General features: G+C 41.5%; 1 protein-coding gene across 1 annotated transcript in view; it reads left to right on the top strand.

Moving 5' to 3' along the window:
* ntrk2a (neurotrophic tyrosine kinase, receptor, type 2a) overlaps positions 1-27,914 on the top strand; it is a 73,837-nt gene that overhangs the window by 30,480 nt on the left and 15,443 nt on the right. Inside the window, exons 13-17 of the mRNA XM_086111428.1 lie at positions 10,511-10,699; positions 16,136-16,266; positions 22,949-23,121; positions 23,567-23,722; positions 24,952-25,036. Of these exons, the coding sequence (XP_085967554.1) occupies positions 10,511-10,699; positions 16,136-16,266; positions 22,949-23,121; positions 23,567-23,722; positions 24,952-25,036 (734 nt within the window). The remainder of the gene's footprint in view (positions 1-10,510; positions 10,700-16,135; positions 16,267-22,948; positions 23,122-23,566; positions 23,723-24,951; positions 25,037-27,914) is intronic.

Genomic DNA, 27,914 nt, shown 5'->3' with positions numbered 1-27,914 from the left:
CTTTTTCGTTGGACAACGTCATGTCTGATGACATCAAGATGAAATCGTACATGCCCACATTATTTCGTCTGGCACCTCCATTTGTACACATTTCTAAAAGTATTGTCATTGTTTGACCATTTCCTGTCAAGTCATGTTTCTGTACTTTTCGCTGCAGAGTTTCTACTTTTTTGGGGACTGACTGAAACTGAAACCGAGGCAGATGCGAGGGGAATATTTGATTCCTTAGGTTGCGGCGTGAAGATCTTGTTTATCCTCAAGGCCCGGGAAGCCAAGCGACACATAATCCATCTGCTAACGTGCTAATTAGCAAAAACCTAATCATATCCCAAACTCATCATACTTATTATTTGAGCAATAGAAAGGTGATTTCAATTGATTCAATTATACTCCAAATGACAAATTGTGTCATTATGTTTGTGGGTGTGTATGAGAAGACATCAATCTTTTTTTTTTTTTTTTTTTACACGCAATGTCAAATTTGTTCTCATTAGGACCCGGGACAATGTCTGCCATAAAGTAGCACCCACTAATTAGACTCCTTGAATGTTTTGAACCCCTGTTAGCATCAATCGATTCCACAAAATCGACAGAATTATTAATGATGTCTTTATTGATGAGTTCCATCCATAGTGGAAATGCCGGCCACATGAAAATTTACTGTGGCGCGCTAAACTGAGCTGCAACACTTGGTAGAAATGTGACTTAAAGAAATGAAAAAAAAAAGGATCAAAAGTATTATATTCTACTCCTATTGTTTGGCCTGTAGTTTATATTTTTTATGTACTTTAATGCTCTTGTTTTGTAATTCATTTATTTGCACATAATTGTGAATTTATCAGTTTTGATTATCGTGACTTGTACGCTGTTCGATTTTCTAAAAAAGAAAAATAACACAAATATGAGATTCAAAAGTTTTTACTGTGTTGTTTTCTGTTTTATCTTTATTTGTCTTGTTCGTTGAATTTGTTCGTATCTCATTTTATATGTCTCCATTGACAGTAGTATAAAAGTAGTGTCCTACTCCCGGAAAAGCAAGCAAACATTTACGTGTCGGAATTTCAAGGACTTTTGTGGCTCTAGAGCGTCTCCATAAACTGCAGATTGTGTGTTTTAAAGCTACCTTCGAGGGGCTTGGATCTGCTTATTTGAAACATATTCCTTCCTTTTCGGGCATTTCTTTCAATAAAGGCAATTGTTTATTAGTGTTGTGTGTGTGTGTGTGTGTGTGTGTGTGTGTGTGTGTGTGTGCGCGCCTTTATATTCATTATTCCAGTTTGAACACTTTTTACCCAGCGGCGCCTTTCTTTACGTCCCCAAAATTCACACAAAAATGCCGCGGCATCAATGTGAAAGTGAAAAGCGTTGCTCGTTAACAAATATCACCTGCCTCCTTCAAAACACTGTTGCCATCGGCGACGAGTGCACAATCTGCCTCAGGCTTACACCGAGTCTGTTGATATGCTGTCGAGTAAAAAGTTAAATAGCGTGCATCCTGTACCATCTCTGAACAGTTGTGCTGTTGTGAATCGATGAAGGAAATACTGCTTGCCTTGGTATTTTATATATATATTTTTTAAACCAAAGGTGTTAAGAGTCAAAAGCAGAGGTCAGTGCTGACTAGTGCATTAGTTCAGTGTGCGGATTTATTGCAGTTGCTTGCGGCAAAGCAAATGTGTCTTTTGGGTGTTGTAATAATTGATGCAGTGGTTATGTGGGTTTCCTCTTGGTGCCCCTCAGCAGTAGCGTAAGTGGTCTCTATATCATTGTCTCTTACCTGGTTTCTGTTCCAAGCAGTACAGAATGGTTGAGAGGTGGTACGGTATGCATTTTGGAGCATTTTGGACCCCGGTCATCTCTACTCTGCTTTATTCTGTTGTCCACCTCAAAATAGCATGGCGGGAAACTAAAAACCACGCTGCACTGAATGCATCAGTGTGATTGAGAGATGCTTACAAACACCAACAATGAACAATACCACCACTCTTATGTTTTTAAATCTGTGCACGATACGGAGATGCCTTTATTGAGGAGGAGACGAAGGGCTGCTGCAGCAAAATGGAGTCACTAACCCTTTCAGGGACAGCGGTTACTACAGTGGACAGCTTATCATGTTATCAGGTTACACTGTTAAAAAAGCTGCAACCTGCAGACCTCAGAAAGAGCAACAGGCTAAGCGCACGTGTGTGTGTGTGTCATTTCTCGCCACCGATCCTGTCGCAAGACAAATCTGCTCAACCATTATGGGGTCAGCTAAGCATGTTTGAAGCCCCACCAGAAAAGTACCCAAGAAGAAATCAGACTTCAAGCACGTCACTGGAGATGAGGGCTGGAATTTTTTTTTTTAATTGCAAGTCTCGAACCGAGGAAATAAAACGAGGAGGATGTTGAGAGAAAAGAAAAACAAGAGGGTGACTCAAGCAAGTGGGGTGGTGTCGAAGTGAGAGATGATAGAGTGGAAAACATCAGGAATTCCTCCTGATGAGAGGAAGAAATGACTATTTTCATCCGCGGGTGTGTGTATAGCGATGTAGAAAATGTGAGAGGCCTGTGCATCAGGGCCCAAGTGGAGGAGGCCGACTCATGTCGTCATTATCTAACCGCAATGTGGAGGAGCCCGCATCCTTCTGCCGATACCAGCCTTGTGTGTGAAACATGAATCCTAAAAAAATATGGCCAATGTAACCGTTTATGTATGAAGGCCAAGATCATAAAATCTTTAACCATTCGGTTTACGCGGAATGTCACATGACCAAATTCGGCAAACAGGTTAGCGGGATTCCTGTGTGTGCTGAAATAACTAGCGTTAACTACTGCTTGATGAAATTGGACCTGAATTTGCTAAAACGTCCTTTTCTTATTGCTAGCGCCATCAAAAAGAAGTTGGGTGTGAATTTCAAAACATTGAACGCAGCTATGGTCGTGTCACCGTACTGTTGACTGTCAAAACACTCACAGTTGGAAATTCATCACGATGGCCATACTCATTTACTTTTATTTTAGTGTCTTTCCCATGTTTGTTGCAATTAGCATCGGTTTGATAGGACTTTGTATTATTGACCAACATTTGTATACAAAGTACTTTGAGTAGTATATGGCACTGGAGTCTGTCTGTTTGTCCTTTTTCACAGGGAGCAATGTTGACAGAAAATCTACTTGGTTTTGTTAGCTTCTTGCGCTAACTATAAATCTATTCAAGCATCATACTTTGAGTTGTATATGGCACTTGAGTCCATCAGTTTGTCATTTTTGACAAGGAACAATGCGAACGAAAAATGTACTTGGTTTTGTTAGCTTCTCGCGCTCACAATAAATCTGTTCAAGCATTATTGCCTTCGAGGTAACAAATGTAGCGTCCTCACGCCAAATCCCTTCCCTGCGCTGAAAAACACTTTGAAGTCAACTTCAATTTTTAAATTTCACCATTATTCACTAATCACTGTCCTTGTTCCTCCCCGGACATGAGACATGCAAAGGTTCTCTGAGAGTCTATCTGACAGGCCCCGGTGTTCTGAAATCCCACTATAGCCTCTCAACATCTATCGCCCCAGGCAACAGGCGCGACAAATGGCCACACTTTGCGTGCAGTGCACCCGGCGAGCCTGAGGTAGATCAATGTCGTCGCTCAGTCGTCATTTCTATTGGGCTCCTGCATGGGCTGTAAAACTTCTGATCCAATGTCCCCCGAGGCCCTCACAGCAATCACAACAGCTCCAAATTAAAGACTTTAAAAAAAAACCCAAAAATAACCTGTTAACCTACATGGCCCAGTGAGCATTATAGCTGGCTCACAGTCACTGCACAATCTAATCAGAGCCACAAAAAAAAAAAAAAAACTGTTTAAAAATTGTTGCCTTAACAAAAGATACTAGTGTTTGCTTTAAATTGATGTGCTGCACTTTCCAGAACCTAAATAATTCCGCCCACCGTATCCGGCTGGCAATACTCAAGTGAATCTCAATTTCATTCCCCTCTCAAGAAATTGAAGCCACAAAGTGTGGGTGTTCACAAATTACAATAAATAGTATATTTTTTAAGTCCACTGTTTATCATTTTCAAATGTCTTTTCCATCACTGTTATTCATAGCCTCCCAACAGGGTGTCTACTATTTATGAAAAGCCATCTGTTCTTTTTTTTTTTTTTTAACTAAGCAGCTAATTGCATTGTTGAGCACAAACCTCTGCTGAAACAGGCAAGCAAGGATGGCATCGCGCTAATTTGACAGTCCGACTATGAACAAGATGTACTGTGATTAAAGCGCCACCATTGTTCGACCTCGTCTGACACAACGCAGCTGCTCTGTCAAACGACTGTCGTCGTCATCTACCGAGTAAAATGCCTCTTCGCTCGAGGAAATTCAATCCCTTAACCTGACAAGGATTCGTGGAAAACAATTAAGAACTGACAAAAATGATGGTGTTGACCAACAAGCTTTAAAAGCATGAATAAGAAAATTCCATCTCATACAGCACTGGCAATTAATGTTATTGGTTATGAAATACATATGGAGAAATGTAAAGAAGAGAATTATTCTGTTGATTTTGAAGAGTACGCATCCCAAATTTAAAGAACGTAAACATTTTATGTCGCATAGTGGCCTCTACTCCACCAGGTGTCATATCATCTAAACCAGTGTGGTGGATGTTGTTGCCGTTTCCGAACGAAGCAGTAGAGGTCGCTGTGGCATGCCGAGGTTGGATTATACTTTTGCGGAAGGCTTTTTTTCATTGTAGTGAATCTAGGTGCGAGGCAAGAGCAGAGAAAAAGATTTTGTATAACGGAACAGGGGGACCTTTCGTTGTAGGGGGGGGGGCAGAAAAGTGGGCATGGCTTTCATGCATGAAAGTGTTTTCACACTAGGGGGTATTTTCACCCATGTAGGTTTCATTGTAGAGGAGTTTCACTGTACAAGTAAACAGCTCCTTGAAATCAGCGGTGCCCAACCTTTTTTGTGTCACGTTTCAGTTGAGACAAGTTTGTGCTGTTTGAGGACCGGCAACCATTTCTTTTTAAATTGTCAGTTTTAAAGCGCTGGTAACTGGCAACAAAGATAATTATCAAGTCATTAAATTTTTTTCATTGATTTCAAACAGTGCTATTCTATTCTGCAACAAATGTTGAATAAAATAAAATAACACAGTGAACTATTAAGAAATGGACCAATCAGGAATAATAAATGCGCCTTATTATGCAAACATCATAATTTTTTAAAGTTATAGCCTACATAAGGCGTAAGTATCAATGCTATTTGCAAACGTGACTGATCAAAATATGACACGATTGATTGCTGCTTTCATCTGGTGGCTGCTGGCTAGTTATTGGCGATGAAACTGCTAATGTTTACGCGGGCAGGCTGTGCAAACTCTGCTGCCATTTTCATGCTTTCCACATGATCACTTGGGTGCTGCTTGTTTAAATGATTTAACAGGTTTCTTGTTTGGCCTTGTTTTTGACAACATACCATGCACAACAGTTTCCTCCTCCACGTCGCTCTAGAGATACCGCCAGGGGAGGAACTTCTCCTGTCAAAACAGCTTCACCCCTTGGAAGTCATGGCTGCTCATCAGCTGCGCGTTTAGATGTACATTTGCTGACTGCTTCTTCTTTCATTTATTGGTGGATTTGGTGTGTTTCAACTAGAAAAACAACGGTAGAAAAATCTTTCTCTGCATGGCCCGGTCCAAAATTGGACGAGGCCCAGTGTAGGTCTGCGGACCGGTGATTGGGGACCCCTTCTTTAAATGGTATTTCAGCGAATTCACTTTATAGACGCTATCGTTCACACGGACAATTAAGAGTTACCAGGTAAACCCCATTTGAACTCCATTTCTAACCAAAACAACAGCGCCTTGCAAAGTACCTGAGCCACCTGGACCATTGACAGTGGATGCAGGACAACACTGATGACTATCTAGTTTTTATTGACACTACCTTAAAATAACAGAAAGCATATCTTCAATACTTGAACAAATAAACGCCTGCCAAATCCTCACCTTCTTTTGATGTTGACTCAGTGCACTCGCTTTGTGCTGTGCTTCAAATGCACAGAAATCCCATTTGAACACAAACACAAAATGCAGCCGTTTGGATCACAGTGTGACATACGGTACCTGAAATGCCAACATGATGGGAAAGAAAAAACAAGGAATGTATTTTTCTAAATACTAAAAGTATATTTGGATTGGAACCGCTTTTGAAAACTGTCCAAACTGTTTCAACTGTTTGAGTTCGGTCCTCATGTCTCCCATTCAGTTCGTCATGCAGAACTCAAGATTGAGTGGCTTGACTTACGACTTGCTTAACCCACATGATGACGTGACTCAACTTGCTTGAACCTTCACGGGGACTCGAGTTGACTAGCTTGACCTTTGACACAGTAAATTGGGACTTGCTTTGAAAGTTGGCGGTGAAGACTCGAGACTTACTTGGCCACGCACGTGCAGGATGTGATTTACTCCCAACTCAGCTGATGGAATGCTGATTCATACTCTCGTACACTTTGACTTGCTTAACATTTGAAGGTTGAGAATAATTCATTCTGGGAACATGTTTATTGGCTTCCACGATAGCATCTTTTGACCCCATAAGCTGCATTTAGGGGGTATGTAAAAAAAAAGAAAAAGATGTGTGTGTCTGACTTTAACACGCAATCGCCACCCAGCTTTCAGCCATGACCGCTAATGATTTATTGACAGTTAAATGGAGGATTCACCACCCGACAGACCAGTTTAAACATGGCTTCCATGTCTATTAACCTAATCCCACTTATACTTTCACCTCACCCTTCCATCTTCACCTTCATTTATTTTTTTTTTACCAAGCCACGCCACCTCACTCTGCCTTCAGAGACGCACACACACACACACACACACACACACACACACACACACACACACACACACACACACACACACACACACACACACACACACACACACACACACACACACACACACACACACACACACACACACACACACAGCCTCCTTCTGCCCCTCGGCTTAACCACATTTCTAATGATCTGACCCCGAGACCTCTGTATGTTAATGATCTTCAACTCCTCCTACAGACACGCACGTGCACAACAGAGAATATCCTACACGTGTGTGTGTGTGCGTGTGTGTGCGCGTGTGTGTGTATGTCCTTCCTTTTGTTACACAAAGGCAACCTCAGAATGCTAAACAAATGAGCAATTAGCCGGCAGACATAAACAAGCAGCCCGGGTTTCTTGAAGGAATTAGGAACAATGTGTTTGTTCTTCATCCTTGAGAGAAATTGGATTGTCCAAAATGAAGGCCTTTATTATCTTTTGGCACTTGCAAGGTATCCGAGGATCCTTAATCCTTAAACCTGACGTTGAAAGACTTAACAAATACCGGTGCCTCAGACACAATAATACATCGTTATATTTGCACATAATACATAATATAATAATATAAATAATATAAATATATTTGCATCTTAGCATAACAGAGATCGGAATTAAACGAACCATCAAGAATTGTTTTTTTGGGGGGTGGTGGGGGAGCGGCATCTAAAAATAATATTTCTGATTGATCATCTAGATTTTTTTATTAAATGTTTTATTTCAATTACTTTTTTAAATAGCACACATGGCTAATTATCATATTTAGTTGAGATGGCTTAAATATGATCAAAGTGGGTCTTCAGGAGTCTTAACATTGCAGGCACTCTGACATATCGCCAATTGCACAACTGATGCGCAGTTAAGTTCAGGGTTTGTCATTTTCTCTCGTCTTCTGTGACATCAGTTTTCTGCATTTGGGGTAAAATTTGGGTTGCAGGTGATGAGTCAAATTGGGTCCAAGGTTGGAAAGAGAAACTTGTAATAGAATTAACAGTGTGTAATACTATTACACACTGAATAGGTCTTTTTTGAGTTGGTGGTCTGAAATTTCAGATTTCCCAGTGTTCTATAATACAAATTTAGAATACAATTTAGCTCACAGACCCACACAGAAGCACTTAAAAGTGCCATGATGGTCACGGAAGTCTTGCTCTCCAAAACTTAAAGGTCCATAATTATTTCTGAAATAAAAATTAGTTTACTTTCTTGTGGTATTTCCATCGCTGTTCATAACTAGAGATGGGCGTTTGCGCCGTTGTGGGAATGACCACATACAACTTTCTTTCTGGCTAATGGAAGCAGCTACTCTTATTCCCTTTAAATTCATGTGTCCGGTCTAGATGGCCGGAAGGTGCTTTTTGAAAGATATGAAACATGATAATAAAACAAAATCAATTGATTTCTACAATGATGATTCAGAGGGTTCGTTGCGCACTTTTGTCATATTTCTGAATGAAATACGATGCTATCCAACACACACATCCATGGAGCTCAGAATCCTTCTGCCTGCATCTCGTTCAAATGCACCAAAATCACGTTAGACTACCTTGCGCCAAAATTTAGGCCTCGCTTCTTTCGATTCGCTTCTTTCCAGCCATCAAAGTGTCAGGTGCCCTCGGGGAGTGTAAAAAACGTCTGCCGTAACACCCAGCACGGCACAGTCTGCCAAATTCCCATTCTCGCAAAAGGAGACTTGCACCTGCACGACAATCAAGTTACACCGGTTTTTACAAAGTCATCACGTTTTATAGATATATCATTTAGGTATTTAATATAGTGCATAATCATGTGATAAACGATTGAGTCTATGTCGCCCACTCCCTGGGGTCATATTCATTAAGTGAGAGGTCTTAAATTTGATCAAAGTGGCCTTAAAGTATACCATTTCTCTTCTTTAAGCTAGCAGCTGGCAAAAGCTGGCAGCCCCCCCCCCCACCCCGTCGCTGTTCTGTATGAAAAGCGTTCATACAAAATAGGCGAATGGACTTCCAGCACGACAACAACTGCAACAACACACAGCTTTTCTATAAAAACATCTACCGCTGGGCTATTTTCATTCTGCTCCCCTATCGAGGCTTCGTCAATCCCCACGAGTCATCGACATGCGCACGTCCACGCCAGCTGGTCAAGCTTGGACCGCACAACACACACCCGAACAAACGCTTTATTCTTGGCCACGTCCCCTTGGCTGCAGCTGGATGTTAAAATTCATTTGAAGCGGCCGCATGAGAGGAAAGACATCCATTGTCATTTTATGCTCATGGGAAATCAATCCCCGCTCATAATGCACTGGCCTTGAACCATGCTGATGTTTTTAATATGGATGTGTGTTTGTGTGTTTGAATAATTTTTCTCTGTCTGTGACGTGACCCAAACTGAGATGAATTTTCTCCCCGCTGCCAATTTTGCGATGTTGTTCGTAGGCTCGCGCTACTCGCACACAAACTTGGCAACAATATCGAGACGGCGCACGAAGATACAAAGTTTCTGTTTTCACTGTCTTAATTACATGCTAATGACACCTGCACGCTGTTGCCAAAACAAACCCATTTCCCCCTCCGTCGCAGGGGAAGACTCGCTCGCTGTTGCATCTTGTCACTTTCGCAGTCTTTCTTCAAGTTCACGCTGCGTTTTAGCTTTGAATGCCTGCTGGGTGTTGAGTGTGGAGGAAGGTTATTTTAGTTCATGAAAACTAATGAAATAACCAAGATTAGAATTGAAAAAAAAAACGTTTTTTTTTTTGTTAGCAAAGTAAAATTAAAAACAAAAATGCTTTTTTTTTCCTCCAAAAAAGCCAAAACCACCTGAAACTACACTTTCTGTTGATAAAACGAACCAAAACGAACTGGAATTATCCCAAACGTCCTTTGTTTTCGTCTTATATCTTACATGAGGTCTTTGGGTTTATCAGATATTGTTGCACACCTTTAGCTGCAGAAAAAGGTAAATTGTTTGAGAATTATAGTTTACGACACAATGCTTTCTTTCTTATATCTTGCACTTGCCAAATACACCATATATTAAATTTTTTTTAACTTACACCAAAACTAAAATGAAGCTTTTTTAAAAAATGTTAAATATAACACTCAACAGGAAATTTTAATCAGAGATGGCTGCATTTGTTCCTTCATGAATTGTTTTTCGGAGTGCATCACGTTTTTCACTTACCGTATTTTAATTTTTAGCTTAGTTGACTTGCATCTCGGATATACAAAAATAAAAAATAAAAATAGTAAATATCTGTTGACCAGTCTAATCAAAAACAAAGTTGCTCTAAAGACCAATTAAAACTAACTGAATTTAAAAAACATCACTATTTGATGAAATGCAATTATTTATTTTAGAGTCCAGTCATTCATCGAATGTCACACGGAATGAATCTACCCAACAGGTGTTGGGACATTTTGAGTGACAAAACATTTTGCTTCCCTACAGGAGCCTGTTTGGATCAATAACATAACTTAAGTGCCTCTCCTTAAGTCTTCATCTCCTCCATCTTGGCTAATAACAACTTAACAACCTAATAAAGTCGCCCATGCACCTTACACAATTAGAGTGGCTGTGGCGGCCATATGCGGTGTGTGTGGTTCGGCACGCCATCCTCATAAAGATACGATCCGCTTGTCTCCGCTCTCATTCAGGACCGTCCTCGGTCATCAGCAACGACGACGACTCTGCCTCGCCCCTCCACCACGTCTCCAATGGCAGTAACACGCCATCCTCCTCTGAGATGGGGCCGGACGCCGTAATCATCGGCATGACGAAGATCCCCGTCATCGAGAACCCACAATACTTCAGGAGCTCCAACAGCTTGCTCAAGACAGACACCTGTAAGTAGCATACCGAGACCAACCCCGAAACCGATTGTGTCCAAAGCTTGACCCTGCCGCACATTTTTTTTTTTTTAGTGGCCCATTTGACACATCTATAACTATTTGCCTCATCACCTGTATCAGAAAGTTCCGATGCAGCAGTTCTTCCAAATAACTACAACATAACCTACTCACAAAAAGTTTGAGATATTCAGCTTTCGAGTAAAATTTCAGGATGATCTTAAAATGCGTGATTCATTTGGCAGTACGTTTTGCCCAATTTGGTGTTCTCCAACAAGGAGCTGAATGGCAAAATTCACCACCAAAGTTTGATTTATGAAGCTCTGCACATATGCTGGTTCAAATAGAATTGGTATTTAAACAGTCCAATTCAACATGCTGTTCACATTTTGACCCTACGAAACCAAGATAACGCCAAATTCGTTGACTGAAAGTTCCTTGCCATTCGAGGAAGTGGCCACTGATATTATGGTTATATTGTATGTACAGTGCTGTGGAATAATATTTGCCCCCTTCCTGATTTCTGTGTTCTCTGTCTATGACATACAAAGGTTTCAAGTCATCAAACCAATTTTAATATCACACAGTGACTACCCAAGAAAATACAACGTGCAGTGTGTGATAAATATGCAAAGAACACAGAAATCAGGAAGGAGGCAATTTTTTTTGATGGCACTGTAAATGGAATGAGATAATTTATTGATGGATTGGTTTTAGCATGTTGTGAGTCCTCAACTGACAAACCCCATTTTCATGAGCAGCTACATTCTTTGGTGCACAGAGAGATGCTTTTTATGGTGCACAGAGAGATGCTTTTTACACAAGCGGCAGCGCTTAAATTAACTGTGAAAGTTGTTTCTAGGTTGCCGTGGTGAAATAGCGGCTCCTGTCATGGCAATGACCTTGTGGAGAATCAGCCAGTGTCTGTTCTGAGGGATGATTAGAAAGAAGGAACGCACATGTAGGCGGCCCGGTAGTCCAGTGGTTGGCACGTCGGCTTCACAGTGCAGAGGTACCGGGTTCGATTCCAGCTCCGGCCTCCCTGTGTGGAGTTTGCATGTTCTCCCCGGGCCTGCGTGGGTTTTCTCCGGGTGCTCCGGTTTCCTCCCACATTCCAAAAACATGCGTGGCAGGCTGATTGGATGCTCTAAATTGTCCCTAGGTGTGAATGTGAGCGTGGATGGTTGTTCGTCTCTGTGTGCCCTGCGATTGGCTGGCAACTGATTCAGGGTGTCCCCCGCTTACTGCCCGGAGACGGCTGGGATAGGCTCCAGCACCCCCCGCGACCCTAGTGAGGATCAAGCGGTTCGGAAAATGGATGGATGGATGGATGGAACGCACATGTGAGCAGACGCTAGGCATCGTTACCGTTCATAAAAATGTAACGTAACTTACCTGGTACTTGTGATTGGTTCACACTCACCGGTTACTTGAATCATAAAGCCAAAGAACATGAGCATGAATACACGCACGCACGCGCGCGCACACTCTCCGTTATTGACCTGTTCCATCAATGTGACATTATGATTATTGGCAAGTCATAAAAGCTCTTTCAGGCTGCGACCTTGTGTAGCAAATTAGCTAAGAGAGGTGGAGTGGGGTGGGGGTTGTAGGGGTGGGAGGGGGGGGGGGGGTTATATAATAATGGTAAATGGGGGATTGACCTCTTAAGGCCTGCAACACAAGTGAGCAATACAGTAGGATTTACGACATGAGAGAATAATAAAAGCAGCCAGATCAATGCCGGTCAATATTTTGTGTGTTTTGTGTATAATACAGCCATTAAAAGTAATAAACAGGGCGCTTACTGACGGTTTGATTGTGGTGCATATGGACCTATTTTTTTTTTTTTTTGTCAGCAGCTTTGATGAGGCTGCAGTATAATGCACTTAAACGTGGCAAGTGAGAAATGTATTCGATCATCCACTATGCTGATATGCTGTAAATGCCTCATTAACATTAACACCTTACTTGACAACGATGATGTGGCATGAGTCAATGTATGGAAACACTCAAGGTTTACGGTTGCTTTCCTGTGGATGCGATGCAGGGGCTGGAAATGTTACAGTGGGGTGGCCAGAGTGACAACACCTCAGTGAGGAGGTGGCCAGAGGTGCAGCCCACGCGTGACAGATAAGATATTAGACGCCTGCAATCAATTCGATGCGGATGAGTGAGAACGCTAACATGAATGTTAAAGTGAATAGGAAGGAATTTGTATTTGTTTCCTTCTTGACCTCACAGACCGCAATGATATTATCCCATATAGAAATCGCTTACATTCGGGCTAGCGGTACTACATTTCCCATGATTCTTAGACACAGAAGCAGGAAATAGTCCTAGTTCCAGTATGACGAAAACATATAGATGCCTGCTAGCAATGAGATGAGGATGAGAATGAAAATGCAAACATAATCGGAAGGAATTTGAATTCAAGACGACCAATAGAAAAGCATTACAAGGCGCACTGTTGACTTTTCAGAAAAATTAAGCAATTTAAGTGCACCTTATCATCTGAAAAATACAATATTTAAATGTGCCCAATTAAGTGACAAGGTTCGACTTCTGAGACACACGGTAGTTCTCCAGGAAGTAATGGTTGAACTCCAAACTGTCGCACATTTAGAGCCTTCCACTGTATATTATTATGTTGCACAGGCAAAGAGCAGCCATCCAATTTTGTTGATATAGCTTTTATGTGCGGTTTTTATTTCAGGTCGGGTCGTGGAAAGATTTGGAACAGAGATTGCGGAAGGCGATTCAGGAAATAAGATGTTGATGAAGGCGGGTGAAAGGTGTGTGTGTGTCGGGGGGGAGTGTGTCTGTGTGCGAGTGTGCAGATGGCCACATATTGTAAAGGGAGCAGGCAAAATAATTGAAAAAGTGTAGGGTGCTTGATGGGAAATGACAGAGCAGGCGCTTTTAGACATTGCCGCAAACAGAAAAACAACTGACGCAATTAGACTGCTGGAGTTGAAGAATGAGTGAGATAATGTGGCAGGGTGCAAATGATGGAAGGGGGAGGAATGTTAATTAAAAAGCAAGAGGGAGTAAACAACGGGGCCAACAGAGATCTTCCATAAAGACAGAGTGTGACGCAACAGCACCTTTTACACTGCCTGTAAAAGCCAGCATTTTTCTGCTGTGTGCTTTTGCTAGGTTACGTACAAAAGGCAAAGGAAGATGAATGTTCTATTCCAGCTCTGATGTGGCAATTTTACAGGATCTCTGTTGCAAAGAGGCTCAAGTTTACATGTCTACATCCAGTTTTATCAGTTTTACTGCAAAGGAATGGTTAATAATTGGGTATTATGCGTTTCGAGCACTAGAAAAGGGACAAAAGCTATACTGTATCAACAAAATTGGATGGCTGCTCTTTGCCTGTGCAACACACAAAACAATGATCAATGTCAATACAAAAAGGGTTGAGATACTTTAACTCCCTGAATGAAAAGTGGTACAAATATGGCTTAGAAAGCAAAAATACTCAGATCAGTTCTTTACAAAACGCCAGGCAAAAAACACATCTGAGAGAGAACATGGACTAAAGAAAGCAAAAAATGATGAGGACGCAGTTAAAAGTTAAATGACCATCATTTTTATTCTTTGTTCTTTTTTTTTTTTTTTTTTTACATTTTGCGCAACTCTCATTTATTGTGCAATAATCTAATTGTAACATGTATTTGTTACATGTTTTGATGCATTTTTATGCTTAGGGAAAATGTTATGTCTGAATTTTGGGGATCTTGGAACGAATTAGGGCATTTACATGGAAAACGCGTCTCTACTTACAACATTTTCTAGTTAAGAAATGTTTTCCAGAACCAATTAATTTTGTAAGTAGAGGTCCCATTGTATAACATTTGCGATCGTTGACCCCGACTGTTTTCCGCGCAAACTCGGAAGGAAATTTGCTCATGATGTATCCCACACCACAAAGACAATCACTCAAGATAATCTTTCAGCAATGTGTCATAATCGAGCCTTTGGTGACTTTGATCAGAAGGCTGGTTGGAATGCTCAAATTCGGCTAGCTTATTGGCATTTGTGCACCCCGCTTCACCTAGCGTACCGCTACCTCACGCGCTCTTTCTCACTATTCTCACAAGCATGCGTTTTTATTCTTCTATCGAACAAAAACTTTCAGGCATGTTGCCAGTTTTGAAATAAAGACACCAACACATCCACTTAGCCAGCACCCCAACCGTTTAACCAGCTGATTGTCTCTCCGCACTATTAAGCAATAAGCACTGAGCCACATGAAGACTCCAAGCTTCGCACTTCTCTTGAATCAACATCTCGCATTGTGAACTCGGTGATGTGTGGACACCGCTTGAGGTTGTTTGCACATCTTCAAATTTGTGGCGCTATTGCGCCACTGCCTGCTACCATACAGCGTATGCTAAGAATGACAATCAAGAAGGTCCAATGAAAAGCAAGTTATTTTATCTTGCCTTTTGCGTGTGGCTTCTTCTATCCAAAATGAACTTCACCTGTCATAGATGTCAACTTTCACTCAACATTGCCCCTATTTGCTGTCATTTTCAAGAGCCTCTTTCACACACATACCGACAGTCACATTTGCGTTTCTCCTCACTTGCAATCATCGATTCTTGGCTTTCTCTCAAAGATTATCCTGAGTGATTATCATATGGTGTGGGATGTTTTTTATTTTTTTCCCTCCTCGGTCTGCTGAGATAACGGCCAAGTTTGAAAACTAGATGTGCTTACCCCGCTTTAGATAATTAGATGACATCAGATGTAAAAACGCTTCTAAAATTGTGATTTTTGCAGACAGTTTAAGGGGCTTCTCTCATTCTCACTCTCATTCGCCCTCAGTGTAAATCGATGCAGCCTCTAAGGGACCGGTCGGATCTTAATGTGATATTCTGAGTGGACAGCTTTTCTTCAAATGTGCTTCCTAATCACATCATAGATATATCTCGTCGCGCGTGTGTGCGCTGGGATGTGTTCACACGCAAGCCGGCAGTTACATATCCGACTGCACGCGGTACATTGTCACATTCTTAAGGGCTGTGCAGAATAAAGGGAAACACACATCATCACGGTGAGATGTTAAAGGTTCTCAAAATGATCTGACGTGGAGTCACAGGTTGCCAAGCAACAAAGCGGGTTTGCCAAGTGATTCAGCTGTAGGCGAGCAGAAGACAGTGAAGGATAACACACGCACAAAAAGACTCCCCAAATGTGATCAAATAATACCTTTCCCGATGTTTGGAATAATGATGAGCATGATAAAAATGAATGGATTTTGGGGGCTTTGAAACATTGGAGTGTCATTGTACTCCAAAAACGCTGTCTGAAGAAGACGCAACGTAACATTCAGTCATCGGTGCTCTTCTGTCTGTGATTTAGGTTTCCATGCTCACGCTATTTTTCGCTAAGAGGACTTTCTTTCTCCTCCTCCTCTAGTCGTCCACCACATCAAGAGGCACAACATCGTGTTGAAAAGGGAACTGGGAGAGGGAGCCTTCGGCAAAGTCTTCCTCGCCGAATGTTACAATTTGTCGCCTGACCAGGAGAAGATACTGGTGGCTGTCAAGGTATAACATCAATGACATAGAGTAAATTGAATTTAAAGGTGGATTGCTTATCTTGTGTTTAATATTCAGTCCTGCCAACCATCCATTCTCTTTATTGCCCTTACTGCGCCGGAATCGAAGAGATCTGCATGTCAAATCAAGCTGGCAATCGAAGCCGACTCGTTGTACACAAATAAAAGCCAATAACGTTGTTCTCGACGGGGGAAGTTATTGTGAGCGTGGCAATATTTTTGCTGCAGAACTGCATCGCCGCAGCATGTTCGGGAATATTAAGCAGTTTACTGCACTGAATCCAACATGCACTCTCCTGAGAAATCTGGACATTCAATGTGTGTTACACAACTACTTCCTTTGCTCAAAAAGTCATAACCCACTTCTAGTCTATCAACTTGCTGCAGGAAACTCCCAAGCGAATGGTGGCAAAGGGTTACTTTTTTTTCCAAATGAAACTCCTCTACTCACTTCAACATAGTCTGATAATTTACCCCAAAAAAGAGCAAATATGGGATTTTTTTTCACCAGTGGTTCATTGTGTATCTCTCTCTCTCTCTCTCTCTCTCTCTCTCTCTCTCTCTCTCTCTCTCTCTCTCTCTCTCTCTCTCTATATATATATATATATATATATTGATATCGGGATCGAACCCACAGTGCAGAGGTCATGGGTTCGATCCTGGCTCCGGCCTTCCTGTGTGGAGTTTGCAGGTTCTCTCCGGGCCTGCGTGGGTTTTCTCCGGGTACTCCGGTTTCCTCCCACATTCCAAAAACATGCATAGTGGGCTGACTGAACACTCTAAATTGTCCCTAGGTGTGAGCACGGATGTCTGTGTGTGCCCTGCGATTGGCTTGCAACCAGTTCAGGGTGTCCCCTGCCGACTGCCCGAAGACGGCTGGGATAGGCTCCATAGATATGTATATATATATATATAAATGCCACTTCAGGTAGAAATAGTTAAATAGTCATCCTTCATTTTCCAACCCAGTCTTCGTCTGGTCTCGCAGTTCACTTCCTCACTCGGCATTTTGTCGCCAGCAATCCGTCGAATTTGAACCTAAGCCGCAGACTTCCGGCTCGAATTGAGCCAGTTTGCCTCCACCAGCAAATCCTCATGTATTCATCCATCTCTCCATCGGGGATGTGAAACTCAATCTGACTGAGGAAGTCATTAACAATACATGACCTGTAAGAGACCCCCCCCCCCCAACCCCCAAGTATAGTTCACATGCTCCACTTTCTCTTCACCTGCATTACCTTTACTTCTTCTGTCACAATAGCAAATTGTTGTATTTTGGCAGCAGCACGATACTAGTTGAACCTTCATGTCCAAGTTTTTTGAGGTGCGAGTGTTTGCACGGTCAGTGCCCTACTTTGTTGTTGCCAACCAAAATTTTAGTCTCAAGCAGGGTTACTATAGTAGGTTTTTAATTTCATTTGACTTTTGTTGTTTAAATTCAGTTAGGTTCAATTAGTAATTGGAACGGGTAAGTTAATTTTATTAGGTTTTATTTTCGAAAATGTTTTTTTTTTGGGTTTAGTTTACCAGTCTTATAATTCATTTTATTTTATTTTTTTTACATAAGGAGTATTTGTAGAATGCAAAAAAAAGTCACAATAAAGACTGTGTAATAAGGTAAACTATAATTCCCTCACGACTGTTCACTCTTTCTTCTTCCATACGGCCATACAGTCATGCTGAAACAATTACATTTCAAATCAACCCCAAAAGTAATTGACAGAGATGAAAACAAAGGACATTTTTGTAACGATACTTTTACTTGGTTTCATAATTTTAGTTACCTTTCGGACATTTTTTTTAATGTAGACGAATTTTAATTTGATTTTGTTCATTCAAAATGTTTTTTTCAGTTTTAGTTTCAGTTATTTTGTTCATTTTGACAAACTATTATCACCTTGGTCACAAGCAAACTTCAGATACACCCCCGCTCCAGTGAAGTCGGGAAAAAAAACAAAGGAGCGTAACAATCAGAAGTGGACTTTCAGCTGATTATTGAACAGGACAAACAAGGAACACACAAAATGAAAACACTCACAAGGAGCATGAAGGAGACGCTCTCACTCAGCAGATCTGTGACTTTCGGATGAATAACACTACATAAAACGGATTTCTTAAAATTTTTCTTATAATTAGTTTTTTATTTATATTTTAAAATAAAGCGCGTTTCTCATATATGATGATGATGATGATGATTATTATTATCATTATTATGATTATTGATTATTAATCGTGGGTTTTTGATCGGAGGGCAGGAAAGATTTTGATTCGTTTCAATGAGGAAATTTTATTTGATTATCCAGTACTAAGATTGTACACGCGCACCTCAGGTTGTACTCTTAAAGCTGCAGCTTCACTAATGTGCATTCATCATTAAATAATTACAGTCAGTCCATTGATTGGACTCCACTGAGATTTTTTTTCCAATTAGTTAATGTAGCACGTTTTCTCTCTCTCTCTCTCTCTCTCTCTCTCTCTCTCTCTCTCCCCTCCTCCCTCTGCTGAAATGCTGAGTCACCATTTCTCACCAGGGTTTCTCCTCCTCCTTCTCCCCCCCCTCCCTTTTTGCTGCATCAACTATTGGCACATTAAACGAGGCTGTCGGAAATAAATAAGATGGCTTCAACCAACATATGTAATTGTCAATCAAATAAATCGTTTTTACATTGAAATGTGACGTCAGGTGCTCGTAGTACAGTATTTCTACCATCTGTCGGATCGTAGTGTACCGCGGAAATGAAATATAATACAGAATGTATTGACTCAACTGCAGACGGTACTAAAGTGTCTATTAATGCCAAGTAGCAACACCACCAGAGAACTTGGTTCTTCCCCTCCATGTGGATATGACTCACCCAATAGTTAATAGAGTCAGAGTCTGTATTAGAACAAAGGCTACTATTTGAGGAAATGTGTTACTTTACATTATTATTTCGGGTTGTATGTTCATTAGCCATTACATCACGGACTGGGAGACACCTTACAGCAACACTTTTTTTTCTTGATAATGCACCTGCTGTAGTTGGTGCATTATTAGAGAGGAGTTCTTCATTTGAAGAAACAAAGTATTTTATTCTGTTTGATCTGGCTGGATGTTAATCAGCAATCCAGTCACATTCCAGAGTTTCCTTGAAGCAACATTTTGATGTGATACAGGGAGGGAATGTGTTTGTTTTGTTTTGGGGGGTTTTTTTCTTTTTTTAACATCATTTATCCTGACCCTGTGTTAATTTGGCATTAAATTGCAAACTGGAAGATCTGTAAAGCAACACTATTTCTCTTTATGCATAACACACCCAATGATTCATTGGGGCAAGGTGTTTATGAGAGTGGATGCCATACCTGGTGATTATTTGGGGCTTGGCGTTTATCAGAGTGCAGGCCACCATTGGAGGGAAAATGTTTTTTGCAAAAAGATTATTTGATTTTTTAAAAAGTGCACCCTCAAACCGGTTGTACAAGCACATGTGGCATAGACTCTCCGAAACAACCCAGGCTAAACTTACTTCCTTTCTGTATCACCTCATCATACTCCTTTGGACTAATTATTTTACTGTTTTCCTATTTGAACAGGTATCTGGCACCATCTTGTGGCTGGTTCGGGCGTTTCAGAAAGACCACATGAAACATGAATTGCTCGTTTGTTCAGCGAATAGCTGAGTGACAATGTGGCTTTAAAATCTCCACAGATCTTCAACACATCTTCACATTAACCTTCTCTGCATAATCTTTGCGTTTAATAAACACCCAAATTACCCCAACGCTCTGTCATGTACGCTACACTACAGAAACACGTGCACGTCACAATAACATACGCGCTCCAGCAGAGATAATGATCCTGACTTATTGTAAGGCTTGGCTATCAATCAGTCACTGGCCCATAACGCCAAGGCAAGACTTGTACTGTATTATACTGTACTGTATATACTGCTTGGTGGCATTGATCACTGGCTCTCTTTAACAGCATACACACACACAGGCTTCCCCAACTGCGGATCATCAATCATGAACTCTTTCAATAATGCTTCCTCCAACACATGTAAATGTAGTTGCTACACCCCCCCCCCCCCCCCCAGCCCGCAGATGTTGATTGTTTTTATTTGCAGTGGGAGCCAAATGCACCACGCGCGCATTACTTGTATTCATTGAACCCAGCGCATGGAGGCTCAGACGATGCATTCAGGGAGTCATCACATTTGATTGCTGTCACCTCGCGTTGTCATGACGATAAATTTGCACCGTGCCGCACTCATATACTATTATTGTCTACCTGCAGCAATGACTTTTTTCACTTCTCGTTTCACACCGTGACCAAGTCAGGCCAAGTCAACTTTATTGTCAAATGTGCTACATGTGCAACATATATTCCTCTCAACCACAGGACAGAGAGGAGCCGCTGCGGGTACCTGTGCCTGACCACGTCAGGGGCTGACCCCCAGTAGAGCACTCAATGTTTACACAAATGGAGATGAATAAAATCAGATTTTTCGGTCCTATATTTTTCTTTTCGCTGCATCATTGCTCAAGTCTCGTTGGACCGATTCGATATTGAAATAAATACACAAATGCAGCCGGCAAACGCCACGCTATTTAATAAATCATGTTTTACACTTTCATGAATGTTTTATGCTCTCAATGCAAAGCACATTAGCGGTTTTCGAGCTGCTGCTCAGGATTTCTCATCATGAAACGTGAGCTCGATTTGGTTATTAATTAAGAAATCCGCGGGGTGAAATTGGAAAAACAAAAAGGCCGTTATTACATGAATACATTTAGTATTGTGTTTATTTTACAGCGGATCCTTGAAGGTTAAAATTTGTGTTAAGATTTTGCTCCACAGGAAAGAATGAAAATGGAAATGACACTTTAATTATCAAACATTGAAGGCAAATAGTGTTAAAGGACCTCTTGCCCTACCCTGATGCAGAGTGCAGCTCTGCTTACCTTTTAACTTCAATGCCATATCCTGATTGAAATATTTACTTGAAAAAAAAATAAAACAAGATAAAGCATACAGCTGCATCACAATGAATTAAAATATCATTTAAAAAAATTATTCCCCCCACTCCCCAAAATAAGCTTTGGACTGCAAAGGAAACTTTAGACAGCCTACTCCCAGATTTTCCATATAACATCAACATCAATATTTCCATCTTTTGTACTGTAATAATCTCCATTGTCAAGACAGTTCGCATTACAGCCCATAATGGTCTCGGGTGAGACTCGATTGGTTGATAACAGGTGGGGGCGGGGTTATGGTCCATCTCATTTTCTGGCATCTCAGCATTCCAGCTGCCGCGAGGTCATCGTGTCATTTTTTTTCCCGCCCCCTCTGAGCCTTTTTAGCAACTTGTCCTTGTGCCCCGGACCTATATTTGTAACCAGACCTTTTGTTTCTTTCTTTGTGGAAAGAGGAACATATATGCACGACATTTACAGTAGCAAGACTATCTATTATTCATGTAGGGCAAAAGTGATTGCATATATTTTTCCCTGCTCCGAGGCGAGATGCATACATAGCCGGTATCATTTTCATTTCCTTTGTCTCGCTTATGACAGTCGACGTTTTCAATCTGTCACAAACACATGCCTTATGTAACCCTGGCTGATGGGAATGATGACAGATTGGATTCGAGCGAAGATGGGAATATAATCAGCAAATAGGAGGGTCTGAGCATGCAGACCCTTTTCAAAGTGCTTAGTTTCTTCACTGTGATTATTCGTGGGCGAAAACCCCCCAAAACTAAACTAAAAAAAACATTTTGACGGTTTTCCCATAGTTGAAAACGAACCCTGTTGGTGAGTGACTGATGATGTTTTTTTAGAATTCAACCCTTGAAGCCAGTTTTACTTAGCATCATAAAAATAAGCTTAAAAATTACTTTACTGGCATTGTAACAGGTAGAACAAAGCTAAACATGCTCCAAAGGTCCTGGAACAAAAGTCTGAAGGTATCCAGGATGGAGGTCCGCTGTCGTTCTTGTGCAGCAAAAAAAAAAAAAAGACAGCTGCAAGTCATCCTCTGGGCCGAGGTGACAACCCATTGAAATGTTTTCCTCTCTGCCACTCTGCAGCTTGCAAACCCCACATAGACGCATTATATCAGGAAGCTCTTAATGGAGCATTGGGAAGAGAATGCAAACAATTTCTGTTGTTGTTTCTGAGGCAGCTTTGGTGATGGCACACCAGGTCAGATCATCCTCAACGTGTCCGCCTTGTAACTGGATATTGGAGACGCTCTCCACGTAATGACTATCAATGACAAGATGTCTAAAGGTCCAAAAAAAAACACAAAAAAAACCCCACAGAAAGCCTGCCATTTTTGTCGAAGTGGCCATTTTACATGACTTTTGACCTTTTCCATCCATCCCACTCTGAAAACAATCCTAGGCGCTCCACAGGCATAACTCTGATCCCGATACTCTGTACAGTATCCTCACATTGAGCACAACTCTCAACTATTCGTCGCCGCCCGCAGTAATTTCTTCTCATAATCAATCCGTGCTAGGTCTCATTTACCGTAACTCACTTTTACAAGGCGGGAGAATTTCTTTTCCTCTCCATTCAGTAGACATGACTAATTGATCTTTGTAAGTGTGGCAGAATGTTTTTCCATTTGTCAGTTTAATAAAATGTCACCATGCGTGCGTGCGCTTTTCGGTTTGTGTCAGACACTTAAAGAGGCCAGCGAAAATGCTCGCAAGGACTTCCACCGCGAGGCTGAGCTCCTGACCAACCTCCAGCACGAGCACATCGTCACCTTCTACGGCGTGTGCGTGGAGAGTGACCCCCTCATCATGGTGTTCGAGTACATGAAACACGGAGACCTCAACAAGTTTCTCAGGCGAGGATCGTCAATTTTTTTTTCCAGACTGAAGTGCTGTACACTGTGCACAGCCTCTTTCGCAAAGAGATGCCACAAAATGGTTGCAAGACAAGACCTGGCGTGTGTGCACTTGTGCCTTTTGCACAGAACCCAATGTAGCAGCATATTGCCACTCGTGAGTGCACTTTAACCCTTTCAGGAACAGCGGTTACTACAACGGACAGCTTATCATGTTATTAGGTTGCAGGATGCATGAGTGTGTTAACATAGCAGCATTCTCCCATCAATTCCCCACCAATTGGATGTTTTTATGCAGGAGCTGCAGGGAAGGGAACAACTCAAAATTTCCTTCTGCTTAACCTTCCATTTGCCCGACAGTAATACTTTTGTCCACCACAAGCATTAGTGAACATGAAGGACAGAACAAACCTTAACAGGCTTCTCCACATGCTCTCCAATTTAGGGCTCACGGTCCGGATGCAGTTCTGATGGCAGAAGGCCAGACCACCAGACCAGTGGAGCTGACTCAGTCGCAAATGCTGCACATCGCCCAGCAGATAGCGTCCGGAATGGTCTACTTGGCGTCACAACACTTTGTGCACCGCGACCTGGCCACCAGGTTTGTCACTTATGTCATGACTGTATAACACACGAACCATTAATAGGCCCAATGAGGGCATAACAATACTGACCGCCCTTGCTAGGTTTGTTTGATTTAAATCAAAGCACAAGAAAGTGAATTTACTCAAGAACTCCAAATTCAGCAGCATTTTATTTCAACGTGTCTTCAAGCCAATAATTTTAAGATATTCAATAAGTCCCATATTGCACTTCTCATACTGTAGCCCAGGGGTGTCAAATTCATTTTATGTCGTGGGCCACTTCGGAGTTATGGCTTCCCTCGGAGGGTCGATGCAAAATCTCAACGTTATTTATTACCCATGACAATTTGACATTTCGGTACAGATTTCAGCAAGGATCATGAAAGTTGACACACATGATTTGCTCCGGCGGGCCACATAAAATGACGTGGCGGACCGGATCTGGCCCTCGGGCCTTGACTTTGACACCTGTGCTCTAACCCAAGCATTGCCATGAAATAAGGTTTGAAACTAGAATCTTAGCGAGTAAACCAGCCTATTCCAAAATATTATCAGATCATTCTTACAACAAATGCTAACCTACATAGCGATACTCTCTCAAATTACTTCCCATTACATGTGATAATACAGAATTCTTAGCGAATACTAATACCAAAAATAATCCCCGTTCAATGTGCTACAATAGTAATTGTCATAAATACGTACGCTTTTCCTATTATAAACAACAAAATCATTCATTGTAGCAAATGTTCCTGTTTTAATGTTACCTGTAGTAGGACCAACAATTTTTTGTTTGTAATCCTCGGAGATGCCCGATCTGTTGTAATAAACTATTATCTCATATGGTGGTCTGACAGTTCCGCAACGAGCATGTGATTTTCAAAAGTAGGATTTAGTTGGATCATGAGGAACAGTGTGTTTTAAAATGGATTAAAATCAGCCCATTTGTTTGAATGTTAACAGGCATAGTAAATGAGGAAACACAGTCTAGAAAATGGATGGATGGAAATGAATTGTCATCCCAGGCCTGCACAAAATCTGACTTTTACTTGTCCTTTAAAATGTTCGGTATGTACACTGTAGCTGTTTCCCGAATTGAAGCCGGACGCCACAGCTAATCCATAAAACGCAGCTCAATCTGCAGTTGAACCAAATGTAAAAAGTTACACTGCAATTTCCGAGCGTCAAATCAATACCTGACTATCCTGACACGCCATGTTTCTCGACTGACGTGTTTTGTCAACAGGAACTGCTTGGTGGGCGAAAACCTGCTGGTGAAAATCGGAGACTTTGGGATGTCCAGAGACGTGTACAGCACTGACTACTACAGGGTAGGTGTATGTGTCCAACTTCATTGCTTTTACACTTATTGGCCCCACCCCCCACACACTACACTACCTCCATGATAATATAATAATAATAATAGATTTTATTTATAAGCGCCTTTCAAGACACCCAAGGACACTTTACAATAACAAAAAACACAAAACAATACGGGTTGAGCAGCGGCAGCCAAAACGCGCCAGCGTTCACTCAACCCGAAAGTCAGAAAGAAACAAGGGAGGGAGAGGGGGAGAAAAAAAAACCACGCTCGATGCATGAGGCCCCCCTTTTGCTCCCCCAGACCTGCATGGGCATGGGTGATTACTTGCTAGTCACATTCCACAGATGCCAACAAACATAGCATTAAACTGACAACCAGTTTTGTCACTATTGAATTAGAAGTACACATTTTAACAGTGATGTCTGAGAATAAAGTTATTATCAACCCTTCCATGCACAAAATGATAAGCTACATCAGGATTTTTTTTTCTTAAGTGTTTTTTATTAGTCTGTAGGCATGAAAAATAAATAAGGGCAGTGGATGGCAACACACATAAGCATCCATTTTTGTGGTTGATGCACATCTGTGACCTTTAGATTCATTCATATTAGAGAAAACAACATTAGAATCGCTGTCCACTCTCGTTACTGCTGTCCTTGAAAGGGTTCATTAAACCTAAAATAAAGACAGCCTTTTTTTCAACTTAACATCAGTCATTCTTTTTATTTGAACGCGAGTGATTTAACTTGACAGAAATGGCTACTTGTTTTATTATCCATCCATTTTCCGAACCGCTTAATCCTCACTAGGGTCGCGAGGGGTTACTTGTTTTATTATCAAATAAAAATTTAAAAAATTCACCTACCTCTAAACTTGACTTACCATGAGTAACTGACGCTCTTTACGCTGCTTTTGCAGCCAATAATAACCGTGGGTTGTCTCGAATCAAAGTGGCATGTCAATAAAATGTCATACACACTCTAGACAGTATTTTATAATCATAATAATAATAATAATAATAATAATACATTTTATTTGTGGGCGCCTTTCTAAGAACTCAAGGACACCTTACAACAAGCAGTTAAAAAATGTTGCCACAAAAATAATAAAAAGAAAACATTCGACTTTTTTTGGGGGGGGGGTCTCGTAATTGAAAGAATGCAAATGGATGAGATTTTCGATGACGAAAGGAGAATAGTTTGCATTTTAAAAAAAATCGAGAATAGCTGCTTACTTGACTGCCCGACTGTAAAATACAGGGTCCATTGTATATTTATTATTCTGCTTGCAGTTTGCAGTTGTAGTAAAATTTCACCGCATCACAGGAAGATCCGTTTCCAATGTCCTCACATGCCCCAGTTAACTGCATTTGGACGGGAAGAATTGACAGAAGTGCAAGCCCAATGTAGTGTGATTTTAGTGTGTTTTTAGCGTTCTTTATATTCATTCACTGTGACGTATGAGGAGAAATAATAATGACTTTTACTCAGTGACAATCATTGAGATCGCATAACTAATTCATTGAAACGCAGCTATTTTCATCTTTGACACTGTGTAAATTAATGTGCCCTTAACAACAGGAGATCCGAATACACAACTTCCACAGCCAGTCCGTGTGGAAGTTTCTCTTTTAAATTGTCTAAATGTTGTCCCAATTAAATTCAATAAGGAATGTCAGTCTTGTGCGGAATGAAAGGTGATGTGCAAATACGAAGATTCCCCTCTGGCTTTCTTTTGCACACTGTGACGGCAAACGACCGTTCCCCACAAATTTCCCCCAATCCCCTTGTGTTCCACTACTCGCCTCACATCCCCTCTTCTCTTCAATAGAGCTAAGTGTGCTGAGGCTGTCGCCATGGCAACGCACAAAGGCAGCGCCGGTGAGCCGCTGAGTTGTATCCAACGTTTTCTCGGGAAGAAAAGTAATCAGGGAACTTGTGTTTAGTATGCTTGGAGCAGCACTGGAGATGGCGGGGGAGGGTGGTGTGTGTGTGTGGGGGGGGGGGGGGGGGTTCAACGGCAAGTGAGAGCGAAGGAGGCCGAAGTGTTGGATACCAGAGGGGATGAAAGCAAGCTACAAATAAATATACCCCAGCTGAGAAAGAAGTCAGTGATAGAAGGATAAAGAATCACACGGGGGAAATGTACAGTGCAGCTGGAGAGAAACGCATCAGAACAGAGCAAAAAAACAAAAATGATTGCATCTCTCGTAAATGACACAAAGCACGGGGACGCAAGAAGAGGTGCGAAAATTTAATCGTGGTTTGGCATCCAGGCGAGTCAGCAGGACGTGTTTGTGTGTGTGTGTGTGTGCATGGGTGGGTGGGTAAGCGTGTTCACTCATGAGCTTACGTCAGAAAGAAGCCAAGATGACTCATAAAAGAATCAGCCTCCTACCTTAGTGTGTGTGTGTGTGTGTGTGTGTGTGTGTGTGTGTGTGTCTGCGTGTGTGTGTGTGTGTGCGTGCGTGTGTGTGTTTGGGTGGAAATAGAAGCAACGCGTAGGACTGACGAAGCTGTTTTAACGTCACAGCATCCGCTTATACACAAAAGCTGGCAGACGCTTTGGATGCCTCCATTCTCGGATTTATTCCTGGTCTCCCCTTTCAAACCTTTTCTTTCTCCATATTTTCCAGCCAAGTGCTCCTAATGCTCCCCAGGCAGACAGTCTATAGACCATAGGTCCAGACCCAGATGCCTCTCTGTACAAATCAAGAACTTGTATTTGATGGTTTTGGTGAACACTTTTTCATTTTTCCAGCACCGCTTTTGTTGGCTTTAGGCTATTCTAATTTTACCCAGAAAGAGCAACAAAACTTTTAGGAGATTTGCAGTAGTATCATTTGAACATTCACAATGTGGGGGCGAGTATTGATAGTAGTCTTA

The sequence above is a fragment of the Hippocampus guttulatus genome, chromosome 5 (genome assembly GCF_054856545.1).
Source record: "Hippocampus guttulatus isolate MCC_2025c chromosome 5, RoL_Hgut_1.0, whole genome shotgun sequence".
NCBI classification, from domain to species: domain Eukaryota; kingdom Metazoa; phylum Chordata; class Actinopteri; order Syngnathiformes; family Syngnathidae; genus Hippocampus; species Hippocampus guttulatus.
Note: the sequence above shows the minus strand (reverse complement) of the source record. Positions and strands in the feature narration are given on the sequence as shown.